Here is a 19,088-nt window from a genome sequence, read left to right on the forward strand (position 1 = left end):
GGCTGGCAAACCCTGTAAGCTTTACAATTCACCCATTACTATCCCATCTTATATAGGGAAACTGAGGCACAGCTGCTGGCTCACTTCACATCGCAGAATCAGGCTGGGTAGGAGGCCAAGGCTGTGGTCTAGTGCTTCCCACCACTAATCCCTGGGATATACCTTCTGTTTTGACCATCGCATTAATAACATCAGATGGCATTTGTGATAAATGGCCAAATCAGAAGTGAAAATGTTTATAAAAACATATAAAACTGCCTCAAGTGCTAGTGAGCAGCTATTACAGCAGTTTTCCACAGGAGTTACCAGTGGTGCAGAGAACAACTCCAATTCAATGGAGGAGCGTACAAGTCATGGTGAAACAATCCTGTGTGATGTGCCTGCTACAGGAGAGTTAGGCCAGGTACCTGGATGAAAAGGAGAGTCCTTAAGCCATTTATTATGATCTTAACAGTTTTGGATAATAACAAAAGTGTGTAGTGTATGCATACATGAAATAATGCTCAGACAGGCACCAGGAACAGTTTCTACATATAATATGGGTGGGAAAAAAAACCCCGCAGGTTTAAATCAGAGCAAAGGCCACAGGAAACAGTATTTCACTCCAAAAGAAATGAAGTGCACCTTTCAATATAAGCTACCGATGGCAGGAGTGTGGCACCTGGGGAATTTGCAGGCCTGCCTGCCACCAGGATATGGCGAGCAATAGCAATCAAGCAGGTCATTCCTGCCTGGGAGCTGGCAGTAGGGCTGAAATTGGACCCTGGCATTTGCGTCATCACCAAACAATTAGTAACAGCTTCAGGTAAGTCAGGCCACCAGCCAGTACTTCTGAAAACGTCTGTGGCTGGATAAGGGTTGTCATATTCCTAATGTCAACACTGAGGCTTTGCACTGAACTCTGCATGGTCATATAAGAGCAGCCAGCCTGGTGGAGAGAAACACCTCCTAAGGTAGATTGCTGCTCAGGGTAATGGTAGGATGGATTTGGGACAGCACAGAAGGAGAGGCCGGGCCAACTCACTCTCCACCGGATGCAAAGGTCCGGTTACAGTGGGGATTTCCATGGTTAAAGGCTAATAAAGACAGCTAACCTCATTCACAGATGAAATGCCCACAGCTTGCTGACACTCCCATTGACCAGTGGAAACGTAACACAGGAGATTCTCTTCTAGCCAGCTTAATTTTTAGCACTTTGTTAAGCAAACTTGCCAAAAAGCTGTTTCTTGAAGAAGGAAGAGCAGTAATGTAGCAAAACTGGGGCTATTATGGAAAACATTTTGACATTTGCTATAATGAAACACTTTCATAATTCACCCTAGATCCAGAGTGATATATTTCTATTATTTGTTGCAACTTGGCCAATCCGAACAACATCTGTAAGACATGGTGTCTCTCTCCCTCTGGCTCAGCAGCTCTCAGTTATTCATTTCTCCATCATCAGGTAGATGTGTTGACAACCAGAAAAGGCTGTTGCCCTCCCAAAAAAAACTTGCAGATACCAGTTTTAGCCCTACCAAAGAGGCAAGTGTTTTTAAATCATGTACCTAGGCGATTTTGTGTCCAATTTGAAAAAAAAAAACAAAACAAAAAAACAAAGAAAGAAAAGATAGCATTACTGCTGTTTCACCAGATTTCCTTTTGGAGAGACTTGGATAGACCAAATCACACTCTGTAAAGAGAGGTGTAGGGGAGAAATTCAGAGGATATTAGACTTCTAGTGTGGCAGTGAGTTACCATACCAGCTGCAGAGGCATCACTGTGCATCAAGGACACAGGAGGCACACAAGCAGGCAGGACAGGCTAAGGACAGTGGCTATCAGCAGGCTGAATGCAGCAGAACTGACAAACCAGTTTTTCAGATGGGGGGAGGTTTCCCTCAAAAAGAAACATCAAAACTGACTAGGAGACCAACTGCAGCTCATGTAAAATTTCTTTCACTCAAAATCCACAGTTTCTCATTAAAACTTAGTACCATTGCCATTCAGAAACACTTTGGCAGGAGAGAAAAAGCAAAGGATCAACTACCCAGTCCATATCACTAAAAAGCATAGCTAGGATTACTGCTGTAAACATGTGGAAGAGTTAGTCAATCTCTGTTGTGGGTCTTAAAATAATCCCTATTACCTTATTAGTTAGTTGATCTCATAGGCAAGGTAATCACTGACTTTCATGGCTTTTGGATTAGACCTCTAATAGCTTTTAGGTCCTGGCGTCTGCTGCCTTGTTTACAAACAAAGCCAGGAAAAAAAAATCCTCATAAAAAAATAATCAAGGTAAAGGAATACAAATATTTCAGAGCTGGAAGGGAGACCAACTATTTAGCAACACCGCCATTTTCCAGTAATCACTCCCAGAAAAAAAAGTAATTGCTATTAACGCGCACATATTAATTCTAGATCCCTCATACTTCTAACCCTTAGATGTTTTCTGTGGATTAAGTCCATTGCTGATGTAATAGTCTGTTTGGTTTTATTGCTTTGCCATCTCTGAGTTTTATTGTCACAACATCCAGACTCAATTCCAAAAGACAGCAAGACTGTAGCAAAGAGCTGGGATGGAGGACTGTGACAACTGCGCTTGATGATCCATAGGTGTGTGTGCATATTTGCTTTAACAGATAGAAACGGTGTATTATAAGAGTGCAAAAAATATTTCTGTGTCACATGTGGAAGTTTTAGAGAGAGTAGGGGTAAGGAGGAGAACAGAGAGCTTAAGCTATTAGTGCCTTTCTTGAGAGGACCTTGTACCGCCGCTCTTCCTTTCTGATCACAAAATCCTATGTTTGGGGAACTCAGGAGTATAAATCTACGCAACTTGCCATCAGAAGAGAAACTCTACACAGGTTAATGGTAGCATTCACCTGCAAACCCAGTCTCACAAGATACCAAGTGTCCAAACATCAGCTATAACCCCTAGACCCCTTGTAGTAAAATACCATAAGAGCTAATCCAAAGCCAGCAGTGAAACTGAAGTCCACTGCAGCCCTGACTGGGAACCACTGTACACATCCTTGGTGTCATGAATCAAGGCATGTACACTAATCAGAGAATACCTATGCAGGTGTGGAGAGGTCTATACTTAAGAGGAAGACTTAACCTGAGCTAATAAGGGGAAAATGCATGCCTGTTAGGAACATCTCTTCATCGGCAAGTGATGAAATCCATTTGATGCAAACGTAAACCCCTATTATGAAATAGAAACTAGACACTGCATGTGCATTTCCAAACCAGCAGAGATATTTTTACTTTCATTCTACATATATCACCACAGATTTTCAGAAGAGATTTTTTGCTATCTGGATTTTACTAGTCAAGACATCCTTGGCATCCTGTCTTTTTATGCACAGAATTGTTTGCTCTTGTAATCAACAGCATGTACACTCTACCTCTTCAAATATCCAATGTATTCTATTTTCCACAAGGAGCAAGTCCTTTTTTACTCAGTTCAAGCAAATTATCAAGGGAGATGGATGATCAAGTGCTCCCGATGCTTTTGTATCATTTCTCTGCTTGCTCTGCTTGCCTAAAGTTAAAGTCATTCTGAGCAAATATTTTTCCATCTGAGAAACATTTTTTTCCATTCCAGGGCTATAAGCCGTTAGCAAACCATGTCTTCGTCTGGAATTAAGCTCTGCCAGAAATGAAGACGAGTGTGAAATGCTGCAAAAAGGAAGTCTCTAATCACAAGAAAATCTCTCAAAATCAAAAAAATAAAGGGGGAACGTAAAGCAACTGGTTAGCTTAAACTAACCAGAGTACCAGTGAGCAGTTGGTTGCCTCCTTTTCTGCTAGATAAGGTTGCCTACTGACACCAAAGAAATAACGCACTAAAAATTGCTTCTTATCAATTTCGTTTTTATAGCTTCTGGTTTTGAGGAGGTGGGGGGGGTGAAAGAGGGCAGCACCATTGCCTTTTCTCTACCATATCAACTGACTCGGTGGAGTTGAAGTTGTGTAGTTGCTAACTGTCGTGGTTTAAACCCAACTGGTAACTCAGAAACATGCAGCCACTCACTCACCCTCCTCTTCCTCCCCTCCCCAGGGCGGAATGGGGAGGAGAATCAAAAGAGTGTAAACCCCACGGGTTGAGCTAAGAACAGTCCAATAACTAAAATAAAGTAAAATATAGAGATAACAGAAAAAATACCAACAAAACCAACAATGATAGTAAGAAACAACAAGAGAAGAAATGAAAGCTCAGAAAACACAAGTGATGCACAGTACAACTGCTCACCAGCCACTGACCTATACCCAGCCTGACCCAAGCAGAGATTGGTCCCTTCCAGGTAACTCCCCCCAGTTTATATACTGGGCATGACATGCTGTGGTATGGAATACCCCTTTGGCTAGTTGGGGTCAGGTGTCCTGTCTCTGATTCCTCCTGGCTTATTGTGCCCCTCCTCACTGGCAGAGCATGAGACTGAAAAGTCCTTGGCCGGGTTGAGCGCTGCTCAGCAACAACTAAAACATTGGTGTGTTATCAACACTGTTTCCAAACTAAAGCCAAAACACAGCACTGTACCAGCTACTAGGACAAAAAAAAAAAACTGTTACAGCCAAACCCAGGACAGTATCTACCCCTTATCACATACGTTCATGTCATGCTCAGATCCCACGTTTTCCAATATACCATCACTTTTTTTTGTCTCTTGGTGATACAAACACACACACACACACATATACATGTATACACATACAGACAGGTATGATTCCTTAGTCCATGGACCATCCCTGTAAAGTTTGTTGGGTTCATTCAGTCTGTGATGTCGGGCTTCATCTGTCCTAACAGTCCTTCAGGGCAGGAGAGACGGTGTATGGTATTGGATTGTCGCCTGCTGGCGTCACTGCTGAGCTCATCTGGTTTCATCGCGGTTCATTCTTTGTTGGGATGATGATCGAAGGGAAGTCAGGTTCAGTCAATGGTGATGTGAGGACAGTACCAGGAGACTCCCGTTGCTGCTGGCTTTCCACAACTTTATTCTCTGCTGATGATCATGACGGCACATATTTTCTTTTCAAAGTCCGGAGTTGCAGAGATGGGCATCTAGCTGTACCAGCTACTAGGAAGAAAAATAATTGTTACAGCTGAAACCAGGACACTAACACTCCTTGTTTCCCATGAAAACCGGAAGCATGGCTATGCCAGAATTTTATATGCTGTTATGGAAAAAAACACATCAATACAAAAAATATCCAAAAATAGCACACTTTGTATTCAGGGAAGCAATGCGAACAGCTAAGTTTAAATCATTATGTTTTTATTCTGCAAATAAAAGACCAGTTTCTTCCACCTCAGTCCAGAAAGTTTATCAAGCAGCATGGCACACATAGTAGCAGCTCCACCTCAAGAATTACCTATTTAGATACACAGACATGCATGTATAAGTGTATATAAACATTTATATTACCCAAGATATGGGTGTAGCTTGGATTTATATATTGTATAATAACATTACTTGGGTTTGATTTCTTTGCCATTCCAGCTGTTGTGCAGAATCCAAGTATTTAAGTGGCTGCATGTTATTTCAGCTAAAGAGCTGATAGAAGCATCCACCACAGGGCACAGACAGGATCTATTTATAATTCATATGAGGGGATTTTTACCCCTGGCTGGATCCTACATGCTGTCCAGCTGCAAATGCAGACACTGGATATGTTTTGTAAGTGGATGTGTAACAAGCCAATAGTACATAAACTCCTAAGGCCACTAAGGATTTATTCTGAATGCACAGAAATGATTTCTCATTTATTCTGAATGAGAAATGAGCAAACCAGGCACTGATTTGCTTTAAAATAGGAGAATAAGGTCAAGCCATCTACTCTCTGACGTCTGCATGATCGTCCAGCAGCACTGATTTTGACAATGCAGAAAGAACCAGGGACAAGGTAACATCTGAGTTGCTCAAAACACAAGCTTGTCCTGAAAGACACTGCTGGAGTTTGCACAGCTCCTGCAGCCCATGAGTCACCCCAGCTACACAGAATTTCATCTCCATCTAAATTATTCCAGTGCACCAAATACAACTGTCACGCGCAGCCAGTGGCAGAGCCAGCATTACATGACAGAATGGCCTGCCATTGCGTTGGTCAGCCACCTAGGCTTCCTGATGCATGTTTCTGAAGCTTCTGGCTGACCTGTATGTAGCAGCTTTGCTGAGTTTTTTCCTGGCAAAGCAGGGAAGAGGAAGGCATACTGACTAAACAGGAATCCTGTACGTGGGGTGCATGTGTAAGCTAGAGCAGGAGATCCATGAACCTTTAGAAAGCAAAATCACATATGATACACAGCACACTGCCATGCTGCTTCCTGTCATACTCCCTGGCCTGTGGTGATGTAGCTGGAGTCATCCAAACTCTCAGGCTTTGTGTACCAGGAGTCTGCAGAAATAAAAGCCCTGAGAAAGAGGTGGTTTTGCCCAGCGTCTGTATTGAAGGCAGGGAAATACCCGACCTAGCAACAGGAACATCACCCACCTACCAAGAGAAGGATGAATCACCTAGTAGTAGTTCACAAACTATGTGAAACCATGATTGCAACAAGAAAATTACAACCAGTGGGCTGGATAGTTTGTCTCCTAACGGCTTCTGTCACCTCTGTGCCTTGCAAGATAATGGAACAGATGCTCCTGGAAACTATGCTAAGGCACACAAAACATGAGGAGGTGATTGGTGACAGCCAGCATGGCTTCACTAGGGAAAATCATGCCTGACAAATTTGGTGGCCTTCTATGACAGAGTTACGGTTTTGGTGGATAAGGAAAGAGAAACTAATGTCATCTGCCTGGACTTGTACAAAGCATTTGGCACTGTCCCACATGACATCCTTGTCTCTAAACTGGAGAGGCAGGGATTTGACGGACAACTCAGTGGATAAGGAATTGGCTGGATGATCCCGCTCAAAGAGTTGTGGTCAATGGCAAGGTCCTGCACCTGGGTCGGGGCAATCCCAAGAACAGCTACAGGCTGGGTGGAGAATGGTCTGACAGCAGCCCTGAGGAGAAGGACTTGGGCATGCTGGCTAACGTAAAGCTCAACACGAGCTGGCAGTGTGTGCTCGCAGACCAGAAAGCCAACTATACGCTGGGCTGCATCAAAAGGAGCGTGGCCAGCAGGTTAAAGGAGATGATCCTGCCTCTCTACTCTGTTCTCGTGAATCCCCACCTGCAGCCCTGTGTTCAGCTCTGGGTCCCACAACACAAGAGGGATGTGGAGCTGCTTGAGTGAGTCCAGAGGAAGGCCATGAAGATGATCAGGGGGCTGGAGAACCTCTCCTGTGAAGATGGGCTGGGAGAGTTGGTCCTGTTCAGCCTGGAGAAGAGAAGGCTCTGGGAAAATATTATAGCAGCCTTCCAGTACCTAAAGGGAGCCTATGAAAAAGCTGAAGAGGGACTTTTTACAAGGCCTTGAGTGACAGGACAAGGGGGAATGGCTTTAAACTGAAAGAGCATAGATTTAGATTAGATATTAGGAAGAAATTCTTCACTGTAAGGCTGGCGAGATGCTGGAACAGGTTGCCCAGAGAAGCTGTGGATGTCCCATCTCTGGAAGTGTGCAAGGCCAGGTTGGATGGGGCTTTGAGCAACCTGGTCTAATGGAAGGTGTCCCTAGATGATCTTTAAAGTCCCTTGCCATCCAAACCATTCTAGGATTTACGATTCATTCTATTCACTTGCAATGTGTAGTGCTGGCGTAGAACTCCTGAGCTCACCAGTGAGAAGGACCCAGTTTCTTCAAGTGCGGTTTTACGCTGAAGAGTGACTGCCTCGAAAAGTTACCTTTGCTTATGAGCTGTCTCTGCAGCATGAGCCAGAATATAATAGAAGCCTTCGGTGACCGAGATAGGTTTGCATAGCAAGACACATTCAACACACTGGGTGCACTCCGCGTTCCCAAAGCTCAGAGCCCCACCATGGCTAGGGGGAAAGACCAGCCACCCCTGGGACAGGCTTATGCCTGATGATCCAGATGGCACAGCAAAAGTTATGCCTCATGTAAGGAGCCTTTAATTTACAACTGCCTTGTATTTAAAGCACCTTCTTCTATTGCCTCCAGATGCTTTTACCTTGCAATATTAAACACAAAAGCAGTCACAAAAAGCATGCCATTTAAATGCAGGAGACCCAATTTCTGCTTTGCACAACACTAGGAAATAATAATAGTACATCATCACAATTTCTTAATAAACTGGATGTTCAGTCCTAAAGTGAGATATGCAGCAGGTGTGGAAACAAGCTCTCCCATTTTCTTCACCCTGCATGTGCCACGTCATATAATTGGGTTACCATGGACTACAGAATTTCCTCTGAAGCCTCAGGTTTTGTCCTCTCCAGACCCACATACATGGGCAGTGGCCTGAAAAAACAGATTACTACCATAAAAATATTTCATATCAAAAGTCATCTGGAAGAGGAGGGAAAATGCAAGTTCTTTAATTTGCTTCTATTCTGACCTGGATGTCCCTGTCGTTCTTCCCGACAAGAGGAAGTGGTGGGTTTCCCCAGCTGGCTTTTGGAGTTAAGCACCAGTCTTGTCTGCCATGCTTCTCCCTGAAGGCAGCAGCGCTAATACTGAGAAAAAAACCTGCAAAACAGAAAAAATATTTGTTGCAGACCTTGTTTTACCACATAGCTCAAACTCCTGAAAATATTTAGGAAAAAAAGAAAAAGGTATTCTTGCTTTGAAAGGAAAACCTGCAGATTAACCAGCAAAGCTCAAGGAAAACGAGTCAATGTGCTTAATTCTTCATGGGGTCCCTGATCATTTTCTGAGGAAATCTACAGACACACTCTGTGTTTTTAATGTAGCCAAATTCTGAAAATGAGGAACACTTCAGGTCTTAAGTCAGTAACCTCTTATGACATGAACTGCCAGAATCAGGCTGCAGTTTGTGAATGTCCTCTTTTATATTTAATTTAAAAATCCTAATTAAAGTTTCTTCCCGTTAGAGTTTCTGAAAGGGAAAAAAATGGGACATCAGGAGACCCTAAAAACAGGGAAAAAAAGCACTGCTCCAAACTGCCCTCAGATCAAGTTATTCTCCTAAGCCAAGTTTCAAGCTGACCCTGCGTTAGTACTGGGTTGGTAAGATCAGCACTCCCTGTGAAACCAATCTCCACTTATACATCAGGGTGAGGAAAAAGGAATGGGAAAAAACACAAGCCTATGTATGAGGTCAGATCTGTCTTAAGAAACCAAGAAATGCCTGATTTTTTTTCCACCTTCCACCTTGCATTTCTTTTCTTGGGTGCTGCTTTGGAGGACACATACACCTTTATGTTATCCATGCTTATGGCCCGCACTGGGGGCTCACAAGAATGAATGCAAGCTTTAGTCAACTCACGGAAGCAGAGGAAACCCAAAGCACACACACAAGGGCTTTGATACACTGAGATTTGATACACCCCATGACAGAGCCAGACACAGCTGCCTACCACACAGATCTCATGTCTGGAGAAACATCCCTGCTGGAGGGATAGCAAGGGTTTCACTTGGTGTTTGCACACAGCGCAGTGCAGGTGGGGGGAAGCGCTGTGAGTCACAATGGACACTTTCCCAAGGATTTCTCAGGAGATTTACAAATCTAATCCTAATCTTAGTTTATTCAGGCATGGCCGCTAGCACAGCTGCAGGCACACCACCCCCTCCTGCTCCACCCTTGCATCCTTCAGGCCATCTCTTGTCCCATGACACCCGAGGCTCCAACCCAGTGCTTGTATCCGCCTCCACCGTCTGGGACCAGACCCATCCCTCACCTCTGAGAGCTTGGAGCTGCCTGCACATCCCCTTCTCTACCAGCGATGACCCATCTCCACACTCTGCAAGAAGGGCTGTTACTGGAAAGGCAAAATAAAATTTACCCTCATTTTGCACATGGTGGATGCCTCGCTGTTGGATCCACCAGTTAGCACACTGGTGGACCCTTCTGAGGCACCCATGATGCTTCAAGAGGCCCTAACCTTGCTGTCACCTTCTCCTCAGCAGGCCAGCTTGCCCAGAGCTGCTTAACTCTCAGGAGACAATTCAGTGGCAAAAACTGGGAACAGAGAAAAATACGAGCTCAGGTCCACTGGTTTATGTGAAAGAAGGCTGATGATGGTGGGGTAACCTGCACAGGGGGCCCAGCCTGGGCTATGAGAGGCAAGAGGAGAGGGAGGAGCTCAAACCAGTACCGGCACATCTGCAAGGGAGGGAGGGATGGTACTTGTGATATGGGACCAAATGTCTACAGCTTTAGCCACAAACGGATCTCCACCAGCAAATTTCTGGGTGGGGAAAAAATACTGGTACAAAACACACTGGTCAGACAAAAGTCACCCTGATAATTTGGGCAGACTAGGCAGAGTATACAGACCTTTTTGTTTGAAAACCCCATCGATGTCATTGATGATAGAACAAGTTGCCGTCATTTGACAGTTTTTTCAGCCCTCTGGATTGTCGCTGACCATTCAGGGTTTTTTCAGCAGAATTAGTCGTGCCATAAATTGTTACACTTGAAATGAGAATCACAATCACCAGATTATCACCCATTTAATTAAAACAAACCTAAGTATTTCACACTATATATACAGTACAATGTTCATGTGCCAAACATCAAGATACAGAGTGCTTTGGAGTTTATATTGACGTCAGTTTTTTGCTTCAATCAACATTTACCTTTTAGGTCAATACATTTTTATGTTTGCCATAACAGAAGCTAGAATCAACATGCTTATGACTGTAATTATATCATTTAACTCTTTCAGTGCTTGAAATAACATTTGTAAGGAAGAAGGAAAGCTAAATACAAGCACGCAGTGGCTTTGCCTGGCCTTTCTCTCAGTTAAATCCAGAAAAATGCTATTGCACTGCTGTTATCTGGAAGAATCACCTCGCTCTTTGCCAGTGCTGGCACAGAATATATAACAGCATTGCCAGTAATATTAAATACCAGTAATAGCCCACCTGAATAGCCGGGAGACAAACATTCAGTTATTAAAAGTGATGGTACAGAATTGCCTCATTAAGCCTGGTAGCTTGCTGTTTACAATGGGCTAGTGCCAAAAGAAGAACGCAGTTTTACAGCTTTTATTGCTATTGTCTCAGTGCATTGAAAAATAACCTGTTTTCAGATAACCTAAAAAAAAAACAAACCCTGATTTTAATCAATGTGAGGTATCTGAACTCTGTGGCCGTCATTTCGTTCAGCCCTGCTGAGATAAGTAGCAGAATAAGTGTTCATCTGTTTCATTTATACAAGAAGTAAGTAAACTGTTTGCTTTCATTTAGCACGCTGCACTTGCCAGCATTATCCATGCCAGCTCGAGCACTAGTGGAGAAAACAACATCTGGCCAGGAATGGATGATCCACACCACATGTGCCACAAAGGCCAGTCGTGGGTAAACCACAACTGCGGGTACCAATGGCTTCCTCAGCACCACCATCCCAGGTAACAATTTCATGTCTCCAGCCATTCGAGCCTAAAACAGGCTGAGGATGAGAAGAGTATATAGAATCATCATAAAATGTGCAGGCACAAAGTCACATGTGCCCTGCCAAAAAAATATGCGCATGCACCCACATGGTAGGCTTGTTGGCAGACTCTCTCCCTTCCTTTCTTTCTCATATGTATACATATGTATGCAAATATATGTGTATATATACATGTATATATATGTGTGCCTATATCTTTTCTTTTTTTTCTGGGCCACAAATCTTTCCTGCAAGCCTAGAATTGCCAAAAACCCCTTTCACTGGCCTTGCTCCAAACTATGAACAATACAAACAGCTGTTCTGCTCCAGCAGTACTAGGGAAGTAAGGAAAAGAAGGCATGCTGTACACACAGGAGAAGAAGAGACATTAGTGGATAGAAGGGAAAAGCACAGAAGAGGTTTTACCCTTCACAGGTAAAGCACACCATCACTGAGGTGTGGTATCCTCCGAAGCGTGTAACCGGGAGTTTCTAGGCATCTCCCTAACACAGCATGTCTCCATTCCCAGGGTGGGATCATTATCCCCAGTTTCTCTCCAGGACATGGGCACAGGATATTTTGGTGGCTGCCCATGTCCAGGGCAGAGCCCTGATGCCAGTGGTGAGGTTTCTCTTGTGCAGCACCAGTTCTGTACAACTCTGCACTCATCCCCATCCCAATTACAGTTCCTCTAAGCAGATGGGAGGAAGGAAGGTCAGTGTGCTCCATTGCAGCCAGAAATTAAAGATAAAAAACCATACAAAATTGGCTCTAAGCACATAAAAGACAAAGAGTTTCCCTCACTTTCCAGTAACTCACCACCTTAATAGCAGAAGATAGGCAATTAATAGTATGTGTTCAGTGTTAAATCACACTGGGCGCTAGGGCTTAAACCCACTTGAAAGAAACTAGGCCAATCATTTTATGAGGCATGGGAATTGTTAAATTGGGCTATCCCTTCTGCTTCATATAACTGCATGAAGACTGATATTGTGGAGAGTTTTTTAATGAAGGCCTTATATAGCTCTAGGTCAGGACATTTGCATTTGTGAAAATTACATTGAAAGCATAAGAAACAAAGCAGCATGAACAAACAGCAGTGTTTTCATCTTTAAAAAAAAAACAAAACAACAAAGCCCACATTCCATCCGTGGGAATATGGTACCAGGGACTGGGAAACAATGTTTTCTATTTCCAGCTTTGCTGTCAACTTACAGGAGCCTGACCTTAAGCAAATGATCTTACTCTGGAACCTCATTTATCTGCCTCGGGTGTGTAGAGGCTCATTAGCACCCTCACTAATGAGCTTCACATAATCATATGCAAAGCACAGCATTTTAGTAGATTTTGGAAGACTAAGATTTGTAAAGCCCTTTGAAATTCCAGATGATGTAGATATGTAAAGATCTCCCTCTTGCTCGCTTGCTCTCTCTCACACATACTCTCTCCAGGTGATAAAGACAAATTCCATTTTAAAAATTTCAATTCCCAAGCACAAACAGTGTAAAATCAAAGTCCAGTTTTTGAAGTTTTATTACTTCTTTGAAACAGTGTTAACACGCACACACAAAAGAAATCCAAAGAGCAGCAAGTTACTGGAACAGTTGGTCCTGAGCATGCAATAAAAGCCTAAACAAAGTTGAACTTTGGATTACATGCCATGTTGAGTTATTGAATTTGACAGGTTAATTTGTTCATTTCTTTGACCTGATTTATATACTCACTGTATACTTGCAGAACACCTGCTGTTCAGGTGCTACTTTTATACTTCTTGCCCTGTTGTAGCTTCAATAGTATAGAGACAGTCACCTGCTAAAAGTGCACAGTTGCAAGCCTGTGACTTACGTTAAACTGATTGGTACAGGTGGAAAAAAATTAGTTTTCATGCCTACAGCCCCAAAGCAAAGAATTACTCTGTTCCCAAAAGAGCGTCTTAATTTTTTTCAGTTGTAACACTTGGTCTAATATAAGATTTTAGCTTTACCTACAAGTCTTGTCCACCCAATCTCCTTTGAACAATGCACTCGTAACAAAATACCAGGATAAAAGCTTTGATTTACTACTCCTCCTCACTGGAAATAAAAGGTGCACAGGTTTTGGCTGGGAGAGAGTTAATTTTTTTCATAGCAGCTCATATGGTGCTATGTTTTGGTTTGTGACCAAAACAGACTTGATAATAAACTAATGTTTTAGTTACTGCAGAGCAGTGCTTACATAGAGTCAAAGGCTTTTCTGCTTCTCAGGCTGTCCTGCTCATGAGTAGGCTGGGGGTGCACAAGAAGTTGGGAGGGGGACACAGCCAGGACAGCTGATGCCAACTCACGCTTTGCATGTGCATGCAGCTTTTGCTTTACCTATTAAACTGTCTTTATCTCAACCCCCAAGTTTTCACACTTTTACTCTTCCAATTGTCTCCCCCATTCAGCTGAGGGGAATGAGTGAGCAATTGGGAAAAGGCTGAGCTGCCCATCAGGGCTAACCCACAGCAACAGGCTGTTTCTAGCAAGTTAGGTACATCCACAAAATGCTGGAGTCCAGCAGTACTGCTTTAATCAGAGCAAACCAGTTACTTACATTACTTTAAGAAGATCAAAGTGGCAGGTTGAACATTTTCCAAAATTGAATTTAATTGCTTAATGGGAAAACAGAAACAAAACCAAGGGGGCTTTCTAGGAAGTGTGCCAGAAGCTGCCTAACAAGCAAACCACAATATCCTTGCACAATCAGTGTCTCATTTCCCCTTCCACGCACAGAAGGTCTAAACCAAGGATAATCCCTATGAACGTCTCCAGTAGAACATGCTCATAAGTCTCCCCTGCACAACCAGATGCATGAAATTAGGCAATAAAATAACTCTTATCTGCAAGTGGAAAGCTAATTTGGACAGCAGGCACTGATGCAGGACTCGAGCAATCAATCTGCTACACTCATACGGCCTCTTCCCTCTCCCTTCCAAAGCCCCCAGGGAAGGACCATGGCCATTTCTCAGATGTGAAGCTGAAGCCCCAGTGCCATGGTTTTTTAGGATCTGTAGGTATGCTGCAAAGACTCTCCAATCTTTGTCAGGTGCCTAGCCCCCATAGGCAGCAGTTGCTGTCAGAGATACAGTCCGGGCAAACTTTGGGCAAGGCCACAGGGGAGAGCCTTGTGCCAGTTTCATCTCTTCTCTTCATCAGTGCAGGCGAGCCCTTTGCTGCTCATGTGCCCGCACTAAAACAAGAGCACTTTCCTGGGGGAGAAAGGAGGGATTTGCTGTGGGAAAAGTGGCCAGAGCAGTCCTGTACGATACCTGGGGGCTCCGGTGAGCCACAGCCTTCCTGAAAGGGTAACCCGCCTATGTGAGAGCAAGAAATTGTGTTGAAGGATAATTACAGTGGTGGGGAATTTGTCCTGGTTTTTTTGGTGCAAACTTTGCACAAGCTAAATATCTGCTTGGATGGAGGTTTTGGGCCTTAAAATTAAAGAGAAACAATACTTTGATGAGGCAAAGGTCCCCTTGGCAATTGAGGTTTTGCCAGCATGAGAAAGTAGCAGAAAGACCACCATTTTGCAGGAGACAAAATCAGATTCTTATCTCTGATCAGTTTTGTTTTCTCATTGAACCTAATTGCATTACTTTGCGCTTATCCTTGGGTAAGGAAAAGGAAAGTAGATTTAAGGTTCAATTTGAGAGAAATTAGGTAAGGCAAGGAGGTCAGAAGTCTCTAACTATAGTCTTGTCTCACCAACTGACTAGCTTTGCTCACCCTTTACACTTGCTATAACCCCTCCAGGACAAGGAGAGACTCTGCACCTTTCTAAAGCCAGTCCAAAACCTTGCCTCCCTCCACATCCCAGAGGAGCCACAAGGCTCTCTCTCATGATTTCACCACATCTCAGACCATCCCCTAGATCCAGCAGGGCTCCTCAAGCCAGCATTGCTTTGCCTTGATGGGCCAAGCAATCTCCAGCACAACCCTCTATGCAATTTGAGGAGAAGGCAACTGCAGCAAGTAGCCACATTTCTCCTCCTGTCACCTTCTTCCCCCTGCTGCTGCCCATCCATCCCCATGCTGCAAGGCTTATCTCTCTCAATGGCGGAAGTTGTCCAGAGGTCCAAACCCATGAACAGGCTGTGAAGGGGTCCAGGTTAAAAATAACTGCTTAAAAAAGAAAGAAATAAAAGCATGTGGGAAGAGCTGCTAAGGCCAGGCAACACCTGGCAGAGCTGAGAAGGTGGCAATTGGTGGTAGTGGGAATGAGGAAGGATGGGGCAAAACCAAGCATCTCAAACCATATTCCAAGAAGAGCCAGAGCTGGGGTCCATTCCCACCACATTCTGACATCCCCCATTCTGCAAAAGTGGGCACTGGTGCTTGAAACCCAGGAGGGGTCAGTGTCAGGCCCTCCTTGGTTGAGAGAGATCTTTCCCTAAGGGCAGGGTGCTCTGTTCAGAGAAAGCCTTCAGGGAAATAAGACTTCTCCCAACTAGGGGCTGGCAGCTTGCCCCGGTGTTCCTCCCTGGAACAACCCCATTCAGCATTATTGACCCCCACCCGACGCCAGCACCCACAAGAAGCTGTGAGTGACTGACACGGGGACGGTGCTGCAGAAGTCACCTGAACTGCTGCCAAGGGAAGCAGACAAGCCCAAGGGCCCAGTGCCTGAGGGAGAGGGTGCTGCTGGCACCCAGCACCTTGAAGCCTTTCCCACAGAGGGAGAAGGGAGCTGTCAGAGGGCCTGTGTCCCCTGCTCTGCCCAGTACTGAGCTATGAGAGATTTCTCCTGGGGGAGGATCCCCTTACTACATTCATGCTACTAAAGTAATGGGTGATATATTACGAAATGTCTAGAATGGGCTTAAGGCATGTCATCCCCCCAGCCATCTGCATCAGCACCACTTCTCACACCGTAACCTGTATGTGGACCAAAATGGAGCAGAGATACAATTTTTCCTTTGCTGCAGAAAAACATCCTCTTTCTTCCACACAGGAATGAACCAGTGTGGGGTAGGGCTGTAGAAAGCCCCTGCCGCACATCTTGCAATTACCAACACAGTTGTGTTGCCAGGACTGACACTGGGGTGTTTCCTACCTCTCAGGCCCAGACAACTAGCGTGCTCACCCACTCCTGCCTTAAAGGGAAGGCTTGTTCCCTGCTGGGTGCATGAGCTGGCTCTGCATGCATTTGCATGTCTTCCAATAGCACCCAGAGAGCCACTCTTCCAAAATCATTGCACTGGAGACACCAGTAGTCTAATGCTGTGATGATTAACACCAAACTCGGTCCCCATCCTGCAGATCTGTATCCGCCTGCATGCCTCATGAGCTTGCATGCAGTTCCAGGATGGGCTGTGTGTGGCAATCCACTTTCCCTTGCAGGACAAACACTATGTGTTTGCTCTTCAGCCCCAGCTCTCCCCACACACTCATACACATATTTGTATGGACAACTTTGAGAGTAAGGTCACCAGAGTGCATCCTGGGGTCTGAGAGCATCCTCCTGGTACCAGCATCCCAGGCAAGCTTCTGCATGGTCCTAGGACATAGGAAGCACTTTGCTGTTCCTCTGAAAGCAGGAAAGGGAGAGGCAAGAGAAGGTTTTAAGAACAATCCTCTGCCTTTCCTGCTGCTGAGGATCTCTTTCACTTGCAGTAGTGTCCTTCCCCTCCTAAAGAAGGTTTAGCTCCTCAGGAATCAAAGAAAAGCAACAGGGAGTAAGGGAAACAGGAGCAGAGCTGCAGGGAGAGCCAGAGCCGTGGCTGGCAGGGCACAGGAGAGCAAGCTGAGCCATGCCATCGAGAGCTCCCAGACTCACATCACCTCCCACCCACTTCCGCTGGCACAGGCAGGGCCCAAGCTGCTTGCACTGACACAGTGCCAAGGCATATCCCCCCACGCATGCCCCTCCTGCTTCTCGCCCATCCCAGAACACAGAGTGCCAAGGCAGACAGGCATTGGGCTGCAGCCAGGCACAGATTCTTTTAGCTTAGTTCATTCACCTAAGCTTAGCAGCCTGGTCTCCACATTCACAGTCTAACAATCAATCTCAGCATCACGGCCCATCCTCATCCTGACCAGCCACAGGGTACACGGGATTTGCAGAAAAGGGCACCCTATGCTGATGCTCCAAGGATTTTTTCAAGGGCATTGTCTATCATACAATCAAAATGACCAGTTATTTCCAAAATTGTTTTCTGAGGCCTTCTTTTCTGGTTAGCATGTCCCGTGGAGATAAAGCAAAAGGTAGTCTTTAACACCACTGGAGAAGACAGCACTGCAGCTGCAACCTCTAGAAGAGCAGAGCAGGAATTCCTTCCCCACTACCATGGGTACCGCCAAGGTGTTATTGAGTTATGCACCAAAATAGGTTGGTGGTATTATAAACTGGTTATGAGGATGGCTACAAGAGCCACAGTGTTTCTCTACACTGCCTTCCCCTCAAGGAACCTCCACTTGGAAAGAAGTTTCCAACTGCACTGACAAACTTGGAAGCTGAACTTCTGTTTAGCAAGAGAATAGGCCTAACAGATTTCCCCATGCTTTCTGATAAAGACATGACAGTCAGGAACCACACCTAGGGAGGCTCTTTCTGGATCATTGCAGTCTGCAAGGTCTTTGCCACCCCTGGTCAAGGACAGTGCCCGCTGGGCAGAGGAGGGCTGTGCCATCCCCTCTGCAGCAGCCCACCCGAGATGCCCCGGAGCAGCAGCAGCATCCCATCTGCTGGGGCACAGCCAGGGCAGCACAGGGAGAGCCAGGCAGCACACTCACTCTCAGGCACACTTCTTCACAGAGGGAGCAGTTTCCACACAGGCATTTTGAGAGTTTGCTAAGATTTATTGTTAAGTCAACAACTTCTTGTGCAAGAGGCCCTGCGAGATGTAACAGGAGCTAGTTGCTGCCATAGCACTACAAAATCCGAGATATCACAGCATTTTTATACCTTTTGTCATGAACCTGATATTTTTCAGAGAGACAAGCCACCAGGCTACATGCTGGTGACCCAAGACGTTAGTATTTTACAAAGAGGGAGACAGAAGACAGGCAGATAAGGACACACAGGGAATACATTGCTTAAAAGAAAAAAAAGGAGGGGGGGAGAAAATACAACTTTCTGTGGGAGACAGTCTCCCTACAGGAAGAAGTAGAGGTTGGTTTAAGTGGGTTTATTTTTTTTTTTTTTTTAATATTACAAGTATTTTGTTTTAAAGGAATGGTGTTTCACCTGCAAAACCAGAGTTCATTTTACCTCCACCCACTCCTCATTAATCAACCTCAAAGAACATTTTTTTCAATAAAGAGATACAATATTAGTTAAACTAATGACTTACATAGGCCGAATCATTCCCGCAATCTTGACAAATGCTTGGAGCAAGCAGACAGATCCTGAGAACTGATAGCATTGGCTGGGGGGGAACAAGACTCTCGAATGAGGGTTGTACCATGGAAGTATCCCCCATCCCAGCAAAAGCTTCTAGCCCCATCAGCCTCCACCAAGAGCATCGATGAGGCACACAACCTAGGCCACAAAGATGTGGCACAGCAAAGAAAACCTTCTGGGTGCATACAGCAGCTGGAAATTTTCACGACCAACTTTGGGGAAAGAAATGTCAATGCTGAGGAAATTCTGGCCCGTGTCAAGAGGCAGTATGCAAA

The 19,088-nt window shown here is 44.8% G+C and overlaps 1 protein-coding gene across 5 annotated transcripts in view; it reads right to left on the reverse strand.

The window, feature by feature from the left end:
• Window positions 1-5,031: 5,031 nt before the first annotated feature.
• Window positions 5,032-19,088, reverse strand: part of NFKBIZ (NFKB inhibitor zeta) — a 31,017-nt gene continuing 16,960 nt past the window's right edge. For 2 of the 5 annotated variants that reach the window (XM_030476402.1, XM_030476400.1), the window contains exon 12: window positions 10,248-12,142. In XM_030476402.1, coding sequence (XP_030332262.1) covers window positions 11,900-12,142 — 243 coding nt within the window. In that variant the 3' untranslated portion in view covers window positions 10,248-11,899. Of the gene's footprint in view, window positions 5,063-7,578; window positions 8,583-10,247; window positions 12,143-19,088 lie in introns of those variants that run through there. The other 3 variants (XR_003990050.1, XM_030476401.1, XM_030476404.1) reach the window with 3 other exon arrangements.

The sequence above is a fragment of the Strigops habroptila genome, chromosome 2 (assembly GCF_004027225.2).
Source record: "Strigops habroptila isolate Jane chromosome 2, bStrHab1.2.pri, whole genome shotgun sequence".
Classification (NCBI taxonomy): Eukaryota; Metazoa; Chordata; class Aves; order Psittaciformes; family Psittacidae; genus Strigops; species Strigops habroptila.